This window comes from Ctenopharyngodon idella, chromosome 7 (genome assembly GCF_019924925.1).
Source record: "Ctenopharyngodon idella isolate HZGC_01 chromosome 7, HZGC01, whole genome shotgun sequence".
Classification (NCBI taxonomy): domain Eukaryota; kingdom Metazoa; phylum Chordata; class Actinopteri; order Cypriniformes; family Xenocyprididae; genus Ctenopharyngodon; species Ctenopharyngodon idella.
The window spans coordinates 25,672,363-25,692,312 of NC_067226.1; the positions used below are offsets into that span (position 1 = coordinate 25,672,363).

Here is a 19,950-nt window from a genome sequence, read left to right on the forward strand (position 1 = left end):
GCTGTCGCCTTTGGCTTGCTTAGTTGGGGACACTTGACATTAGATATTCAACAGTGCTTTGCATCTGCATACATTGACAGCATTTTGTTTAAGAGCTGCTGTGCAGCCAAAATTATATACCATTTATCACTGTAAAGCTGCTTTGACACAATCTGCATTGTAAAAAGCGCTATATAAATAAAGGTGACTTGACTTGACTTGACATTCTACATGTTGTCACTTCTCTCCATCATCGTCCAACTTCGGTTTGAACATAAAAGGCTGAGCAGTTTCTGACATTTTCAGTGAGTCTTCATAAGGTAATCGGCAATGCTAACACTATGTGCCAACACTATGTGCTAACACAAGCTCTTGAAACCCCTTCCTCTGCTTAGGAGCAGCAGCTCATTTGCATTTAAAGGGACAAAAACGGAGTGTTTTTGCTCACCCTCAAAAAGTGACAAATTTAACATGCTATAAAAAATTATCTGTGGGGTATTTTGAGCTGAAACTTCACATACACACTCTGGAGACATCAGAGACTTATTTTACATCTGGTAAAAATAGCATAATACCACCCCTTTAATATTTGCAATCGACACCCAAACAAACACACCCTTCTTTTCATTGCTCCACCCCAAAAATAACAAACATGCTATGCAACACATGCAATGACTAACAGCTGAACTAAAAGCTGAACCAATTTTACTCACATATCGAGCAGAACAAACCAACCTCTGCATCCGTTTTCAGGCCTTCCCCATCTCTAATGTCTCTCCAACACTGGAAATCTTTTCCAATATTTACACGTGTCCTAAAGCTCTTGCCTGAACGTAACCCTTCTTGCAATTATATTCATCTGATCTTTTCCTCTTTGGCATTATCTCAGCCATCTCTCTTTCTACAGTCTTTCTACAAATTTCCGCTTGCTCACTCTCTCTCTTTTCCCTTTTTTTCAGCACACACAGAACAGACATCTAGCAAATATTGCATGTTGATTTAAATTTTCAACAACGTTTCTAAGAAATCGCTTACTGCATCTTTAAGGCTTTTGTTAAATCATAAATTAGAGCTAGGCACCATGTGAAATTCACAAAGATGGGTAATGTAAACCTTCTGTTGAAACATTTCATGGATCTAAGCCACATAGTGCTGTGGAGTTACTTCAGCTCAGCACATCAGAAATCATCCTCCAGCTTACCAGCATGTACGGAAGCAGGTCAAAGAGACTGCGGATCAGCTCCCGGACCACCCTAGTGCCGGACGCCCCCTTTTCCTGCAGGCTGTCAGGCTCAGGAGCACCTCGTGGCAGGAGCAGGACCCTGAGGAGGCTGTGTCTGAGCAGAGCATTTTCTGGCAACCTCTGGGGCTCGCAGTACAGGTAACGAAGGAACGGTACCAGCATTTCCACATATACAGGCTCATCTCTGAAGAAAAACACACCATAAATACACTTGCAACTGTTTAAAAAATAAATCTGTCATGTTATTACAGACTTTAGGCAACATGAAGAAGAACAACAAGTGAAAACAACAAGAGATTGCACATGGTCTACTTCACTGACATTTTATACGGTACTTGGTTGAGTTCTATGGTGGTTGATAATGGACTTGAATCTCATTTCATACTTTCTTTAACACATTTGAGTGTTTTTGCTTTTTCACAGAACAAACGGAACAACAACAATGAAAAAAATGACAAAACAATAGAACATTTGAGGAACAAACGTATACAAAGACAGGATATAATTAAAGGGGTCATGACATGTATTTTTTATTATTTTAATGTTCCTTGGGGTTCGCTTATAATGTAAATAAATGTTAATAAATGTTTTTTTGCACACCCACACACACACAAAAAATATTCTGACACTGTCTGAAATTATCCATCTTAAGGGGCGGCTCCTTTAAGGCTTGTCAGTGAACGGCAACTGTTATGATTGGCTAACGTCACTGCATAGGAAACAATATCAACACCCACTCGCTATTGCACGTGAGTTTGTGTTTTGAAAACATTATCCATATAAAACCTCATTTACGAAAACATAATGCTCCAAACAAACATATAATTCTGCGAAGCGATCTGGGACGCCATTAAAATAAACCATCCACTTGCTTCGCCTTCTGAAGTCTGTACAGAGACACAAATGAGCTGTTTAAATGGGACGCGTCAAAGCGAAAGTTCTTTTACTCTTCCATTTGTCTTGTTGTCGACAGACTCAAGTGCGTGGAGTATGTCAGAAACTGAATGAGCATCTGTATACTGTATCCAGTGTAGACAGCGTCAGTGATTATAATGGGTTCTATTTGCTTTTGATGACAGTGTAGGCAAATGTCAGCCGTTAAGCGAATGAACGTCAGTGGGCGGGGCCTATGGTGCGCTGATGTCAAACTATTTGTCGATGTCTTACACTGGAGGCAGTCATTTGCAAATGCATTTGCCTGTAATACATCAAAATCCCACAATATCCAAACGAACAGTTTTTAGACCTTGATTAAACAAATGCTTTGTTTATAATGAGGAGGATGCTTTAAGTTCTGAAACTTGCAGGATGTTTTAATTGTACAAAGACCTCTTATTTGTCAAAATATCAAGGCAAATTTGATTTCTCATGTCAGGACCCCTTTAGGATGTTCTAAAATTTTCCCCAGATTTCATCAAATACTCCAGATTTGACATTGTTAGCTGTTTTCATACTTGTCCGTAGCCAGCTGAAGAAAGTCATCAATTTCCTGGAGCAGAGCGGGCCAGCAGTCGGGACGGTTTTCCAGCACTGTGATGTAGGGGTGAGGAAAGCTCCTAAGATCAAACACATATTTAAACGTCAAAACGTTTAAAAAAATAAATAAAATAAAAAAATAAAAAAACTTTTAATAACTTTTTTTTTTACTTTTAATAAGGCAATACATACAAAACATCTGCAAATCATCCTCTATCGTTAAAGCATCAGTCACCCTTTGCAATTCTTGGATGTCTACGCTATGCTGGTGATTAATGTCTACCCTTAATGCTAACACACAAATAAAGGCACTTATATTAACAAACACGCATGCTCTTTTATCCTAAGATTAATGAACTCATCCAATTGCCTGATCATGTTGTTTGTGTGTGCCTTTGGCACTGGGTCAGGCAGGAACATAGTATTTTATTAAGTTACCTTGAAAATCATCTACATGGTAAATAGTCTCTCAGCACTTGAATTTATGGTCTGGGTCACCTCCAGACAGATGTTAGGGCTGCACCAAAGCTCTCCTCTCCCTCCACAGACATCCAACAGTTCAAACATTTGCTCATCTATCTCTTGTTGTTCCCTGGCCAACTGGTGCGGCCATCACATTATCAGGGTTCATCCATCAGGGGCGGTTTTCGGCAGACAGCCACAACATTAACTGCCAGACAAAGGCTGGCTGACACATTGACCTCCATCGCACTTATTTGAAATGAAAGTTTAGAGCGAGACTGCTTAACCAGAAGAGACGTTTAAAACTTTAGCAGTAGAGGAGAATTTAGAGGTTGGAGCCTGCAGAAGTTGGACTGAATATACAGCACTCATAGTGATTGAAATGCATTTTATTTTATTTACTATATTTCCCAAGTTGTGAGTTTGCAAATAAATGCTGTTTTATTGATCAAAGAATCCTGAAAAAAATGTATCACAGTTTCCAAAAAATATTATGCACTTATTATATTATGCATTAACTGTTCTTAACATTGATAATAATAATAGATGTTTATTGAGAACCAAATTAACATATTGGAATGATTTCTGAAGGGTCATTTGACACTGAAGACTGGAGTAATGATGCTGAAAATTCAGCTTTGCCATCACAGGAATAAATTACATTTTAAAATATATTGAAATAAAAAACAGTTATTTTAAACTATAATAATATTTCATAACAATGTTTTTACTGTTCTTCTGATCAAATAAATACAGCCTCGGTGAGCATAAGAGACATATGTTCCAAAACAGCATAGTTTTGTTTAGTATGCAGTTAAGATAAATAAATAAGATTAACAGTTTGAACTTTTAATCTGTCTTTTTTCTGTGGAAAGAGTTGATTTATTCTTCTACAATCCCAACACAACCCCACCTTAACCCTCTCTGCTTCTGTTGGATATCTACAGTAAGTGGCTTTGTGACCCCAGAGCAGATTGCAGAGGATCCACCGAGCAGACGGACACAATGAGCACCAGTGGGCATCTTCCATTAATCCTCAAGCCCACCCTCTGTGCCCACCCGTGCTAAAGGCCAAGCACCAATCCCAGGCCAGCACAGAGCCCTCGACCCATTCATCTTCTCACCGGGGAGAAACTCGACAGAGGAGGAGAAATACACGGTCATTTGATTCATTATTAAATAACTTATTATAAGAGGTCATATAGTCCAGTTCACTTAAATAACCAAACAAACAAAAAACATGCTTGATGAAAGTTGATATTTGAGCTGTAGAGGGCCATGACACACCAAGCCGACGGTTGGCCATCGGTGAGCGTCTGTTTGGTTAGTTTTTGTGGTGTGTTCCACATGTCAGCTGTAGTCGGGCTCACGTTGTCGGCAGATCGCCCGATTCAGCATGTTGAATCAGTGTTGGGACCGTGAGTGAGAGAGATCGATCTGACTGGCTGTTTAGTTCAGCGAACATGTCAGCGCATGATGAAAGTCAAGACGGCACAGACAGAAAGCTGCTCTAATTTTACATCATCTTACCTGAGCATTAGGTAGGATCATCAGGATCTTACCCAAAATTTTGAATGGTATTTCGACATAAGAAGTCTTTATTTTGTTGCAGTTGAAAGTGGATTGGACCGAGCACCACAACACACTTGTAGCCAATCAGGAGACCAATCAGGGGAGACAGTGAACAGGATGGAGATTTGAAGGAAGCCTAATTTGTGCGCATCAGGGAGCTCGCGTTTTACTTTCTCTTTCGAACTTGCAATCGCACATACTCTGTGTATAGGGAGCAGCAGCGCTGACTGCACATTCTACAAGATAAGACATTTATCAGATGCTTAGGCTCTGTCACGCAACAAATTCTCCGCCATGGTCTTGTCAGTCATCTCACCTTACTCTCGTCACGTGATCAGTGAACTATGATTCCTGCTGCACTGTGTGCGACTCTGCAGCTTGTGCTGGATGAGCAGAGCAGACATTTACAATAGTTTACAATTGAAGCGACCGTTATCCAACTGAATTAAATGGTTTTTATTTCTGTAAAAAAAGAAAAATGACAATAGATGCGGTGCCGAGGTGGGCACCAAAATGTAATGTAAACGTAGCTGCGGCATACTCTATGCTAATTTCTCCGTCATGGCGATATCACGAGATAGCTTTTAACTCAACAGGAAATCTTGTCACATTTTAACATCGCAAGATCTCGTCACACAAAAGGTCAGAGGAATATCACTAGAAAAAGAAGGGTTATGATCAGGCAAGAGCTTTAGGACCCGTGTTAATATTAAAAAAATGTTTTCCACCACTGAGATCTAAGTGGGAAGACCTGAAAACGGACGCAGAGGTTGTGTTATTTCTGCTCCATAACACTGGTTTTACTATGTTTCACAGAACCAAGATATGCTGTTGTTGTAATGTTAGCTATAGTAACAGGACAGTTTGAGTGTCAATAGGCCTCATTCATGAAACTTTCGTAAATATATGAGTAAAAACGTGTGTATGTTAATGAATTCCAATCATTCGTAAATAGGGCGCGCGTCTACGTTCATTCACAATTAGCATAATCCCCGCCCATGAATTACAACTACATAAATTAAGTGTCCAGGAACGCTGTGGAATCTTCTGGACCACATTCTCATGATTGGCTCCAGTATATTGCATAAATGCAAAAGAGACTAATAGGCCATATGACAAACAATAAAAATGCAGTTAACGTGTGACCACCAAAGCATTTTTAGCCAGCTGAAAAAATGCCTGGTGCTCTTCTGAAAACGGCCAGATGGTGACGCTTGAGAGCGCTTTGGAGGCGCAGCATTTTTTTTCAGCTGAGATGCTATGATTGGGAATATCCATGGCAGTAACATGTTACTAGTATCTCATTTTGAAGAATATTACTGAATATAAAAATGCAGTCACCAGCAATATGAACTTCTCTATTGCTGTTCAGTCGTTGTACAATTAGGAGGATTGGTCGGTGTAGTATTTGTCCCGCCCCTCCTCCACTCTGATTGGACGGTTGGGTAAAACGTGACAGTGACAAGCGCTCTGTTTTACCCAAAATGTACTTCTTTTGTACCAACTAATATTTTGAAAATACAAACATTTTCATGAAATGGCTTTACGAAAGATTTACACAAAAATTAGTTCTGCACATGTTTCATGAATGAGACCCATTGTTTGTCTGGCAACTAATAACGAACTCTTACTTCTATATGCTCTTGTGTACTGTATGTTGATTTTTTTGTTATTGTCATTCATTTGTCATCTTCACTTTATTTTTATGAAGCATTACTTGCATGTTTAAAATCTTCTGGGCAGAGTAAAAAAAAAAAAAAAAAAAAAAAACTAAATTGTGACTTTGCTGGGTTTAGAACAAGTGGCAGCAGCTGTTGCTCTTGGAAAAGGCACTCACCTAATTGAATATGGACAGGTGAAGCTTGCTCCGTTATCCCGCTGACTTGCCTGGATCTGCAGCAGCCTCCCAACCACTTTGATCAGCCCTTGAACATTCCTGCCCAGGCAAGAAACAAAACAGTCAACATCAGCAGATACTATCCAAGAAAAACCATGGACCCATAATCCATCTGTGAAGCCCGTATCATTTGTGAAAACCAAATAAAGCTGCTCAATTTTGAAACACAAACAATAATTGCAAATATGCAACCTAAACAAAGTAAGTAAAATCCAGTTTAACAAATGTATTCATTTTCATATAGCATGACATCTAATTAAAGAAAGACAGAAGTAGAAGGGCTGTTCTTGAGTATGTGGTATGATGTACTACTGAATACTGTGCAGTGAAAGAGAGCATATATACATGATCCAAACAGTAGTATGCAACATTGTTTTTGCTTGAGGGCATGTAACCAGTTACTTCGCATTTTAACCCAATATTGCATAAAAATCTTATATCTTGGCAATCTAAACAAATAACAAAGAATGTTAAAGTTACTTTTTGATATTACTTCCAGTTTTCTTATCAAACTGGAAACATACATACTACAGAGAACTATGGTAGTGTACTATTCCGAATGTAGCCAATGACATATTGGGATGCAAGATACAAAGCTCCCTTTCCTTAACGAGAATACAGGGGGAGTGTTTCTCATACATTATAAATCATCTCTGCGTGACAACATGTGCCATGTTTTCTTTCATCCCTCCTTCTCGACTCTCTCAAGTCTGACTGTACATTTCTCGGTTCCTATGGGTTTGATTACTGTATATTTTACCAGGAGGGAAAACATAACTCCACAGTGAAAGGAAATTCATCTTACCGGCTTTCATCTAGGCTCTTTCGTAAGTCTGGTGTGCACTGTGCATAGCAAAGCCATAACATGCCCAGTTTTCAGCGTTTCAATCAGCATATGTACCAAATATCTGCTTAATGCTGAATTTTTTGGGACTATGTGCATGCAAAAATAAATGTACTATTTAGCACTTAATAAGTTCCAAATAAAGTCTACAAAATGTTGAAATTAGTGCTGTCAAATCGATTAATCACATCTAACATAAAAGTTTGTGATTACATTATATATATGTGTGTGTGTGTGTGCGCGTATTTTTGTGATTTATGAGGACACAAATTTGTATAATGACATGGGTATTACACTGGTATTACGACATAAACATGAAATATGAGGACATTTCACGAGTCCTCATATTTAAAATAGCTTTAAAAACATACTAAACAATGTTTTATTAAAAATGTAAAAATGCAGAATGTTTTCTGTGATGGGTAGGTTTAGGAGTAGGGGTAGTGTAGGAGGATAGAATCAGTGTTGCCAAGTCCACGGTTTTCCCGTGGAATTGGGCTACTTTTACACTGTTGACGTGGGTTGTTTTTCATGTCCGTGGGTTGAAGCGACCCCAAATAACACAATATTTAGCCCCTTGAATGTGAATTTTACCAGAGGAACCCTGCCAAAAATGTGGATTTTACCCCCCGGAACGCGATTTTTACCGTAGTACCCCCCAGGAAACGCAATTGGGCTAGTTTTGGGCTAGTTTTGAGTAGTAATTGGGCGGGTTTTGTTACGAAAACCTGGCAACCCTGAATAGAATGTACAGTTTGTACAGTATAAAAACCATTACACCTATGGAATGTCCTTGCTAAGATAGCAAAACAAACCTGTGTGTGTGTGGGTGTATATATATATATATATATATATACATACATACATATGTTTGTGTATGTATATGTACACTGCGTTTTAAATTATGCTGCAAGTGACGTATCAGTGGGATTTTAGTACAATAAACATTCAGATTTTAGTTTTTCAAAGAAAGTGTTTGTTTTATTTCTCTGTATCTTTTTAGATAAATGGTATCAATCTCAGACAGCTTTGTTAAATAGTTTGCCAGGTTTACTTAGGTAAATGGAAACCCTACTTAAAGAGGTTGTTCCACATTATTAAGCAAGTCACAGTTCTCATGCAATATGGGGAGGAAGAAAGATCTTTCTGAAGATGAAAAGCACGAAATGGTGCAATGTTGTGCAAAAGGCATGAAAACTAATACTGCGTGAAAAGTGAATGGAGATTATGGAACTATCATAAGATTTGTGAGTGATTTAGAGCACAGCAGAACTCTGTCAGACAAAGGCTTAAAGTTTCTGTCAAACAAGTTAATTGTATTAAAAGGACAGCTGTAAAGAAAAGCCACTGTTGAGCAGCAGGTATTCAACTGGTGTCTTTGGAGTCTCAAGAACCTCTCCATACAGGCTGACAGTTATGTGTAAAATTGCATTTCAGCCACCCCTAACCAAACCTCACAAAGAGAAACATTTACAGTGGGTGTAAATGTTTCAAATGTTGTAAATACATTGTCAAACAGTTTTATTGCTGTGGTGTTTTTTGCAGCATGGGATAGTGCATAGTGCACTGTATTTCAGAAGGCACTATCCTTCTTTTTATACCAAAGCTGAAAATGGCCAGTTATAAACTCCACATATCTTGCAGAAGTCACCCTCAGAGACCCTAAAGGGACCTTCCATCTCACTTCCCAATATTCCAGCCCAAATCATCACCCGCCAGCTCCCTGCTGACGTTGCAGTCTTGCTGGAACGTGGTGGCCACTCACCAACCATCCAGAAATCCATCCATCCAGACCATCCATTGTAGTACGGCATTCGTCAGTGAATAAAACTATTTAAAAATGAGTCTTCATTTATTTCTACACCCACTGTAAATGTTTCTCTTTGTGAGGTTTGGTTAGAGGTGGCTGAAATGCAACTTTATGCACAACTGCCATCCAGCATGGAGAGCTTCTCGAGACTCCAGAGACACCAGCAGCTTCAAATACCTGTTTGCTGCTCAACACTGGCTTTTTTTTTTTTTTTTTTTACAGCTGCCCTTTAAATACAACAATTTTTTTTGACAGAACTTTCCTTAAAAGTTCTGCTGTGCTCTAAGTCACTCACAAATCTTATGATAGTTTGATAATTTACATACTTTTCACACAATATTAGTTGTTTTCATGCCTTTTACGTAACATTGCACCATTTCGTGCTTTTCATCTTCAGTAAGATCTTTCTTCCTCCCCATATTGCATGAGAACTGTGACTTGCTTAATAATGTGGAACAACCTCTAAGTAGGGTTTCCATTTACCTAAGTAGACCTGGCAAACTATTTTGTCTGAGATTGATAACAGTTATCTAAAAAGATATGGAGAAGTAAAACAAACAAACAATTTGTTTGAAAAACTAAAATCTGAATGTTTATTCTAGTGAAATTCTCCGGATATGTCACTTGCATAACAATTTGGAACACAGTGTATATATATATATATACACACACACACATATATATATATATATATATATATATATATATATATATATATATATATATATATAGTAAAATAACAATATATATACACACATATATTATGTAAACAAAAACTTTTACGTTAGATTCGATTAATTGATTTGACAGCCCTAGTTGAAATAACAAAAGTTATTGTCAAAGCTGCCAGTTCTCAGAATATTTCATGTCTTTTTTATACTCTCCTAAATCAGCAAAAAATAATAAAAAAAATGCTGAGATTATTGACATAAGAAGCCCTTAATTGGTCCCTTTTGTAGTATTGGTAAAAATGTAGTAAAAGGTAAAAATGACCATAAACACCATAAACATGGCTTTAACAGCACAAAGAAAGTCTCCATACCTAAATAAATAAATAAATCAATAAGTAAATAAATAAAAGTATATAAAACATACCCTCTCATTTTTCATGTGCTTAACTTTAAAGAAAGTTTACCCAAAAATGAAAATTCTGTCATTATTTACTCAATCTCATGTTGTTATTTTTTCCGTGGAACACAAAAGAAGTTATTTTAATCGTTACACAACCTCTGCCATACAGCAGCATTTCATAGTGATGAATTGCTGGCAATCTTCAAAAAGCACCAAAAAAGCAGCACAGAAGTTGTCCATAAGACATATAGCGCATGGCTTCAGAAGATCTTGTATAGTCATATTGACTATTTTTATGCTGCTTTATGGTGTGTTTTTTCTTGACAGTCTCTGGTCACTATGAACTGCTGTCGTAAGGCATAGCAATTTATCAAAAATATCTGCTTCTGTGTTCAGCATACAGAAAACAGCAAAACAGCATACAGGTTTGGAATGACATGGGGGTGGGTAAATAATGACAGAATGTTTATTTTTGGGTGAACTATTCCTTTAAAATTCAGGGATGTATGATGAAAGGGTACATTGTGTGGGTAGCTGCTCCATGTGATGGTGATGACAGCAGCAACCGTGAGGGTGTGCAGTGTGTGTGTGTGTGTGTTGGAGACACATGAGCTGACTGATGGAGTAGGCTGCATTTTTTCTGAATATGCAGATGTGCACCCTCAGTCTGCTGCTTATCTTCATCCGAGAGTCCAACTCAAATGGAAAAGGAAGCATGTGGGCAGATAACTGAGGTAATCCTCTAAAAACGCAATACACTAACCCCATTACAGCAGCAATAAGATCATCTGTTTGTTTGTGCTTTAGGGTTAGAGTTAAATTTATCATGATTTACAAGCATCAGATGGATGTGGTCTGTTAGATCAAAAAAAAGTTATAATTAATCAATTAATAAGCCAATCTAACAAAGCAACTTATTCCTAGAGCCATTTGATTGACTCAGAAGGTAAAGTAATCATTTATGTTTCACATGGATGAATTCGGGGAATTTGGCTGTTAAAAATATAACATATAATGCCACTAAATGACTTATATATATATATATATATGGATTACATAATCAGATTCCAAAAATTAGATTACGTTACGCTTTAAAATACTCGCAATCAGACTACAATTTATTGATTACATGATTACATGTTATTCTCAAAATGGAAGTAAATTATTTACAAATCATTGATTCTCCCTACTACTTTTTTATCTTTTAATTTTTCCTTTCTATAAAAGTCTACTGCTTATATACGTTCAGAAGGTCTCCCAGACTTGTGGAATTGCACACACAGACCAGCCACTAGTCATCAGCTCCTGAAGAACACATTAATTATTATTTGAATTATCACTCAGTGAGTCATTCAACCATGTATTAGTGTCTTTAGAAGGCTTTTGTCTTTCAAACACTTTAAAATATACAAATACACGTCATTTCATATTAACATGCAATGCAGGGATTGCCCAACTTTTTTGTCTGCTGCACACAGGCGGGTACCTGCGGGTGAACCGCTAATATTTGATGTAAAGGGTGGAATAATATTTACATTGTCATTTGCAGTGCGGGTCGGGAATCAATAGGCACAAGTTGAAAACAATGTGTACGATATTTTTTTCAGGATTCTTTGATGAATAGAAAGTTCAAAGAACAGCATTTATCTAAAATGGAAAGCTTTTGTAACATTATACACTACCATCCAAAGGTTTGGGGTCGATAAGAATTTTTTTTTTAAAGAAATTAATACTTTTATTCAGCAAGGCTGCATTAAATTAATCAAAGGTGACAGTAAAGACATTCATAATGTTTCTTTTGAACTTTCTATTCATCAAAGAATCCTGAAAAAAATTGTACATGGCTGTTTTCAACATTAATCTTGACTATAATGTTTATTTTTAAAAATGGTAATTTGCATCACATCTACAAAACCAATGGAGTCGATAATTTGCCCACCTCCATGTGATCAGCACAATAATCACCTACCATTAAGCACTTTTAGGACTGTAAGTACATGTCAGTGTGATGTTGGAAAACCTCATGGTAATGATAGCAAAATTACAGAATTTTCAAGAGCTTGAATGCATAAACACTTTAAAACAGTAAAACCAAAAATATGCTAATTTTCCAGCATGATAACTATTATTTTTATCAAAAAGACATGGACAAACGCACTGCGTGAGTGTGCAGTCAGATCTCATATATATTTAACTATTATTTTTATGCCTGTGCTGTTCTTGTTTTAGTAAATAAATTAATAAAGATTGTTGTTTCCACATTTGCTAGTTAGTTTTACAGTAGTTATAAATACAGATCTCGGTACCACTTCAATTTAGGGTCCAATTCTCACTATGAGCTAGTTTCTTATTAGCATGCATATTACTAGGATACTAATATCCTTATAAAGATACTTATAAAGCACATATCTTATTCTGCATGACCATATTCTACATCCCTTAATCCTACCCAATACCTTAACCTAACAACTACCTTACTAACTATTAATAAGAAGTAATTAGGAGTTTATTGAGGGAAATGTCGTAGTTAATAGTTACTAATCTAAAGTGTGACCAGATCTCTAACCTATAAATGTACTGCTTTAATGTACAGAGCCGCAGGGTTAAAAGTCTATAAATACATTATAAAATTATAATTATAAAAAAAAAAAACATTATACAACATATAGTTGTATTTGCTTACTGAACTGGGTGAAAATAGAGTATTTTAACATCAAAATTACTCATGACTTTTAATCTGATGCTCTGATGTGTAATTGGTCTCTGTTTAAATGTATAAAAATCTTTCAAAGACTAATTCCAGAGTTAAGAGAAGGGAGAGGTCAATGCCTGAGGATGAAGATCCCCTCTGGGCTTGACAGGGTGGGGAGGATGAACCATTTACAATTGCATCTGGAGCCACCTTTGACACTAAAATATGGGCTTAAAAATGTGTCAAAGGTCCTGTTTACACCTAGTACAAACATGCATTTGGTCGATCGGATCACAGGTAGATGGCTGACACACATTCCTGTTCACACATGGTGTTTTAATCCGTCTCTTTTGTCCACTTTCAACCACTTCTGTCCTGATTTCTTTCTTCGATCTAATGGATGAAATAAACTCACACAATTTACATATGAACGCGAAAGGAGGCCCTGGTAGGTTTTTCGTCTTCAAACCAAACTTAGGTCTTCAGCCGACAAATTTAAATCCCGTCTGGCTAGTGCACTTCCTATAATGTTTACCCATCAGGTCAGTAGGCGGAGAGAAGGTGGTCTTTTGTAGTTGTTCAGACGCATTCGACTACATTAGCGTTTACACTGGGAAAGCAATTCGGTCAAATGCGTTTTCAACTACCTCTGGAAGTGGTCGAAAGTGGACAAGCTCAAAACATTTTAGAACCCATTTACACCTGTATTTAACGTCGTCTACTTGTGATCAGATCGATGAAAACGTTTCTTAATACCAGGTGGAAACAAGGTCAAAGAAACTGCATTAAGTCAGTATATCAGCCTATGTAGTTCACATGGAGCTTTTTTAAATTGTGGATGCCAAGGGATGACAATCTGCATTAGTTTGTGAAAGCAAGATGCATGTCTAACAGCAGTGGACATTTGCATACCGTGCCGAGGGCAGGAGGTTAAGGGTGGTGTTGAGCACATATGGCAGATCTGCATGTCCCTGTTCCACGAGTAGCACCAAAGCATTACAACAGGCCGAGCGGACGACAGTGCTATCACTGCTGCACTGCTCCCACAGAGACTCCAGCGCTGGCCCCTGTTGGTATGGAAAACAAGTTCAACATGCAAACCATTCTACACAAACACAAAATATAAGAGAGTATGTTAGTGATGTTATCATAAACTGTCCGGAAAAACTAGAAGGCAGATATTTCCTTTAAATGGGTCATTTCATGACAAAGATGGCCGACAGTGAAAATGATTGCTTTTATCAGCCAATACCAATTATTGACCGATACATCGGTGTAAAACTACTATAATTGTAGTACAATTATAGCATAAAATGAGTAGAATCATAATTATATCAGTAAAAAGATTATATAAAACTGCCTAATATACAATTTAAATGTTTATATGCAGCTCATTATTTATTAGACTGTTGATTATTAAATTAATGTGATGATAAATGGTTAGATTATTAAGCATGGCGTTATTGCTCCTTGGCAGCCTGTCTAAAAGCACTATCCTTAAGAAGCATCTACATACACAAACCACCTGTTTAGTCATTGAGTGACTGGACAAAGCACTATTACTCATTGTACATGTCAAGAGGGCATTGACATAGAAGTCTTAAAGGTGCAGCAGCAAAAATATTGAACAATGTGTTTAATTTGAACAACGTGTCCTAAGAATGATGTGATATGACCCCTAAAGTACATGCAAGAATAATTACTTACTTTAGTGGATGTCTGACAAATCCTTTCATTTTGGCCTTTCTCTTTCAACACTGCAGTGACCAGTGTCCTCACAGCCTAGAATTAAAAAGCCAAAAGGAAATAAATCTGGTTCTTCACATGCCTTGGATTTCTACAGGCCAGACATGTTTGGCAGGACAGATAAGCATTTTAGTGAAATTACTGTGGAACGTGAACCTCTAAATACTTATATCATCTGTCTTTTTTGAGTGCTTTACCTGAGCTTGAATGAGGGAGCTGGGGAACTCAAACCTTGTCTTCAAAGTTTCAGTCATCTCCAGAAATCATGAATGATGCCCCATACTAAAAACAAACATCATATGGAAAATGCAATTTAGTCACCATAAAAAAGCATTCATAGCCCATTTTACCTGCAAAATGAGACATTTTTGAGTGAAACAGGACATTCAATGACAAAAAAATATATCTAATTGGATTTGATTGGCTAGTGGAACAATTGTCTGATGGCAGGTGAATGGAGAGGAGGTGTTGAAAAAGTAAAAGGGACCAAAGTTGAAAAGAAAGCAAATTATCACATTAATAAAAAATTAGGAAGCGAAACATTTCTTCACAATAATCATTTCATTTCTGATGAATGGTGCACAAGTTCAGCAATGTGCATTGACATTATAACACAACACAAAATTTTGGGGTTGGTAAGACTTTTTTAATGTTTTTGAAAGACATTTCGGTAACACTTTATAATAAGGTCTCATTTGTTAACATTAATGTATTAACTAACATGAACTAACAATGAGCAATACATTTGTTACAGTATTTATTAATCTTTGTTAATAAAAATCCAGCTGTTTAAAGGGTTAGTTCACCCAAAAATGAAATTTCTGTCATTAATTACTCACCCTCATGTCATTCCACACCCGTAAGACCTTTGTTTGTCTTCAGAACACAAATTGAGATATTTTGAATGAAATCCGAGGGTATATGATCCACACATAGGCAGCCACGACACTGCACCGCTTGAGGTCCAGAAAGATACTAAAAGACCGTCGACGTGACTACAGTGGTTCAACCTTAATATTAGGAAGGGACGAGAATACTTTTTGTGTGCAAAAATAAAACAAAAATAACGACTTTACGTTCGAACGGCAGCTCAGTATTGGCCAGCTCTGGTCACGTGAGCAGCACAACGTATGCGTGAGCCTGCTTTCAGACATAAACACTGAAGCTCTGGCAACGAAAAAAGTGTAGCAGTAAGACAGGGGATAGATGAATTTGTTGAATAACGTCATTATTTTTGTTTTGTTTTTGCGCACAAAAGGTATTCTCGTCGCTTCATAATATTAAGGTTGAACCACTGTAGTAGTTTAGTACCTTTCTCAAAAGGTGCAACGTTGTTGCTGCCTATGTGTGGATCAGACAGCCACGGACTTCATCAAAAATATCTTAATTTGTGTTCCGAAGACATACAAAAGTCTTACAGGTTTGGGACGACATGAGGGTGAGTAATAAATGACAGAAATTTCATTTTTGGGTGAACTAACCCTTTAATATTTGTTCAAGTAAGCTCACAGTGCATTAGCTAATGTTAACAAATACAACATTTGATTTTAATAATGTATTAGTAAATGTTGAAATTAACATTAACTAAGATTAATAAGTGCTATAGAAGTATTAATTCTTAGTTCATGTTAACTAATCTTAACTAATAAAACCTTATTGTAAAGTGTTACCGAAATTTCTTATGCTCAACAGCTCAACAAATAAAGTAAAACAGTAATATTGTGAAATATTGCTACAATTTAAAAATAACGGTTTTCTATTTTTATATATTCTAAAATGCAATTTATTCCAGTGATGCAAAGCTGAATTTTCAGCATCATTACTCCAGTCTTCAGTGTCACATGATCCTTCAGAAATCATTCTAATATGCTGATTTGATGCTTAAGGAACATTTCTTATTAATGTCAATGTTGAAAACAGTTGTGCTGCTTAATATTTTTGTGGAAACCATGGTACATTTTTTTCATGATTCTTTGATGAATAGAAAGTTCAAAAGAACAGAAATCTTTTTTAACATTATAAATGTATTTACTGTAAATTTGGACAAATTAATGCATTCTTTCTGAATAATAATATTCATTTCTTTCCAAATAAAAATAATCTTAATGACCCCAAACCTTTGAATGGTAACTTCTTATTGAATTTCAGATTCTAAATTAGAAGGAACAGAATTTCTTAAATGTGTATGCCGCAAATCAAGTCATAAGATGAGAAAATTAAGTCATAAAAACTTACATATTCACATATTTAGGATCAATCCTCATTTCCTGAAATGAAGAAAATGACATACAAACTGACATAATCTAAAAAAAAAAAAAAAAAAAGAACAGCTGTGCATCCACTTCATCTTAACACCTTATCACTCAGATCACAGGTGTCAAGAGATCAACCACGCCAAACAGGTGCAATGGGACAAAAACCGCCTTCAGGGCGATACTATTAGACTGAAGTTAGAATAACCCTACACCACTTCAAACTAATGTAATCTAAGGTGAAATTAAATAAAGGCCTGAGACATATAGTCTGCTTGCATCTAAACTCAGAAGATACAACCATCTGACAGATGGCACTGGCAACCACATCAATGGGATGCATTATTCACAAGTGACTTCTGCCAAAGCTTCAATGTCCGTCCAGTTGCGGACCGCCGACTTTGGCGTCTCATATGTTGTCTCATATGGACTCCCGGCGTAGGGTAATGGGATTACCAGCCGTTCGTTTGACTGACACTGGCTGATGGCCACTGGAGATTCAGGTTTATAGCATGGCACATGGGAGAAAGACAGACAATGCAAGCCCTAAAATGCTGCCCCTCCCCTCATGGGACTGATATCTGACAAGCGCTGCGTGTGCGTGATGAAATACCTGCTGTGTTTCCATACAGCGTGACAGTTTTACTACAGCAGCTCTACTGACAGCAAAGAGTGGCTTGGGCAAATCAGGTAAGATTCGAAATTCATTGACTTGCGTCCATTTAGTATACAAGTTCAAGTGCTACTTTATTACTATAAATGTGGATTTTATGTTGTTGTAGATTGTAACTGGGTGATAATTTGGAGACAAAATCAAAATATCTTCAGAACAAACCAATAATGATTAGTTTAAGCTTCTTAGTTTGAGAATGTTTGGCATTCAGTAATGGCAGATGATAAAAAATGCATTGAGAAAATGAAAAAAGATGTTATAAAACAATGTTTAGTCATGTTTGACTCTTAAAATTGTCATCCTTTTTATAGGTAGAGGTTGTCGACAAACTAGTTGTTTGTTTTATCATATCATTATTTCACACAAGCTTTTGTCAGCAAAGCAGAGAATTAAAAATATTCCAGGGATTTCCAGCCTGTGGTTACTTGTCCAATTGCACAAAAGCTTCAGCTCTGGACTGCTTGCTCTGCACTGCTTGTGTGTCCACAATAATGCGTCATTGTTTAAGTGATGCTGTGTTTAAGTCACTGACTAGACTACAATATGTCAGTTTTCAAATGATACCATGGTACTACCACAATGGACATGTATCACGGTAATACCACCACGTATTTTTCGAACAGCCTTGTAAACACCATTTTACATGAATAAAGCAATCATTCAATACCATGGTATTACCATCTAACACCATAGTACCACCACAAGGTTAGCTAGCTGCAGATATTAATTTAGCTGCAAATTTGTGAGATGGAATATTGTTATTCAATTCCAAATATGTATTTAGCAATAGAAGAAACGTTGCTGTTTGTATATTGCTGTAATACAGGAAAGCCGCTAACGAGCAGCTGTCAGTTTCACTGAATCATACTATAACTAAGTTAATAATGCTGGCGTCACATAAACATGCAGGCTGATGTGACATACATGATATTCTTACCCAGAGAACTCCTATATTCCTCTGAGGTTAAGATGCACTTTGCTAACTTTTTCGTGAAACCCTCCAAGCAGCAACATGCTTCTACGGTGCGCGTGGAGGACCAAACATCGAAAAAGCGTTACGTTAATGTCACTGTAATTATTTCTTAACATGTAACTGCAAAATCATGACATTTAGTTTAGTTACATTATGGCACTCACAGTTTTACCTTTAGAAGTACTAATACTTAATTGTTAATTGAGGTCTTTCTTTAAAATACAAAAATAAAAACAAAAATAAATCAGATTTATCAAATGCCAGTGAATTTTGTACATTACATCTCTTACATGCAGGTGTTAATGCATACTGACTAAATGTGGCTGTATTATTTACTATATTATGTTATTAATTAAATTAATTTATTTTTTAACAACTATATACATTTTCTCCCTACATTACAACAATTTTTTTTTACTAAAAATCATTTTAACCATAGGCTTTTTTAACCGTAAAACTACGTATGTCTTTTAATTTATAATATAATTTTGACTGAATGTTGTGAAATGACAGTTAATAAATGAAAAGGTGTTTAAGTAGCATTTTTTTTAAATGCACACAGTGTGAAACAAGAACATTGTAAACCAACAGGAATTATATTATATTATATTAGTTTATATATAGTCAGTGACTCACATTTTATTGAAAAATTAACTGGGTATTAGTAGTTAAACAGTCGAAGAGCATAATATATGAGCATAACCTGCTACGCAATATAGAAAATATAGGCTACGCAAACAGGAGATAAATCTAACATGTTTAGTACAGTGCAAGTAATAAATAACTGTGTTGTTGAGCACTGAAAGCGCGGTTTTACACGGGTTAATAGTGGCACTTCACTCGCTCGCGCTGCCATTGGCTCGTCTCGTGCAGCGCACCGACTGCGACTCGAGTGCACGCGCTGACACTCACGCGCATGCGTCTCACTTTACTCCTCAGCCTTTGAAAACTCAGAGAGCTCAATTAAAAGACCATGTCCGCCATCGGGCGTCTACAGTCCTCGGTGTCCTTATTTAAACCAAATTCTCCATGAAATAGCATTATCCCGTGGCCTCAACAATGGCCAGTTCGGTGAGTAGGGCTTTACCTGTTATATCGGTGCGATGTTTTGGATCTCCAGTGCCTCTGTTCGTTTTCGTCTGGTTTGGAAAGACGCATATAGGCTTTTCCAGCCATATTTCCATCGGAATACTGGAGTACAGAAGAACTAGTGGAGTCGTGCGTTTCCAGTGTATTAGTGCATGTCTGCAAAAGTGATGC

The 19,950-nt window shown here is 36.9% G+C and overlaps 2 protein-coding genes across 5 annotated transcripts in view; one reads left to right on the top strand and one right to left on the bottom strand.

Moving 5' to 3' along the window:
- focad (focadhesin) overlaps positions 1-18,760 on the bottom strand; it is a 65,806-nt gene extending 47,046 nt beyond the window's left edge. Inside the window, exons 1-7 of one of the 3 annotated variants that reach the window (XM_051901382.1) lie at positions 18,655-18,760; positions 14,990-15,074; positions 14,754-14,828; positions 13,959-14,113; positions 6,570-6,668; positions 2,677-2,778; positions 1,181-1,406 (exon numbers count right to left, since the gene is read on the bottom strand). In XM_051901382.1, the coding sequence (XP_051757342.1) occupies positions 1,181-1,406; positions 2,677-2,778; positions 6,570-6,668; positions 13,959-14,113; positions 14,754-14,828; positions 14,990-15,046 (714 nt within the window). In that variant the 5' untranslated portion in view covers positions 15,047-15,074; positions 18,655-18,760. Of the gene's footprint in view, positions 1-1,180; positions 1,407-2,676; positions 2,779-6,569; positions 6,669-13,958; positions 14,114-14,753; positions 14,829-14,989; positions 15,075-17,027; positions 17,060-18,641 lie in introns of those variants that run through there. The other 2 variants (XM_051901384.1, XM_051901385.1) reach the window with 2 other exon arrangements.
- An 832-nt stretch (positions 18,761-19,592) lies between these two features.
- mllt3 (MLLT3 super elongation complex subunit) overlaps positions 19,593-19,950 on the top strand; it is a 56,956-nt gene continuing 56,598 nt past the window's right edge. For both annotated transcript variants that reach the window (XM_051901386.1, XM_051901387.1), the window contains exon 1: positions 19,593-19,761. In XM_051901386.1, coding sequence (XP_051757346.1) covers positions 19,750-19,761 — 12 coding nt within the window. In that variant the 5' untranslated portion in view covers positions 19,593-19,749. The remainder of the gene's footprint in view (positions 19,762-19,950) is intronic.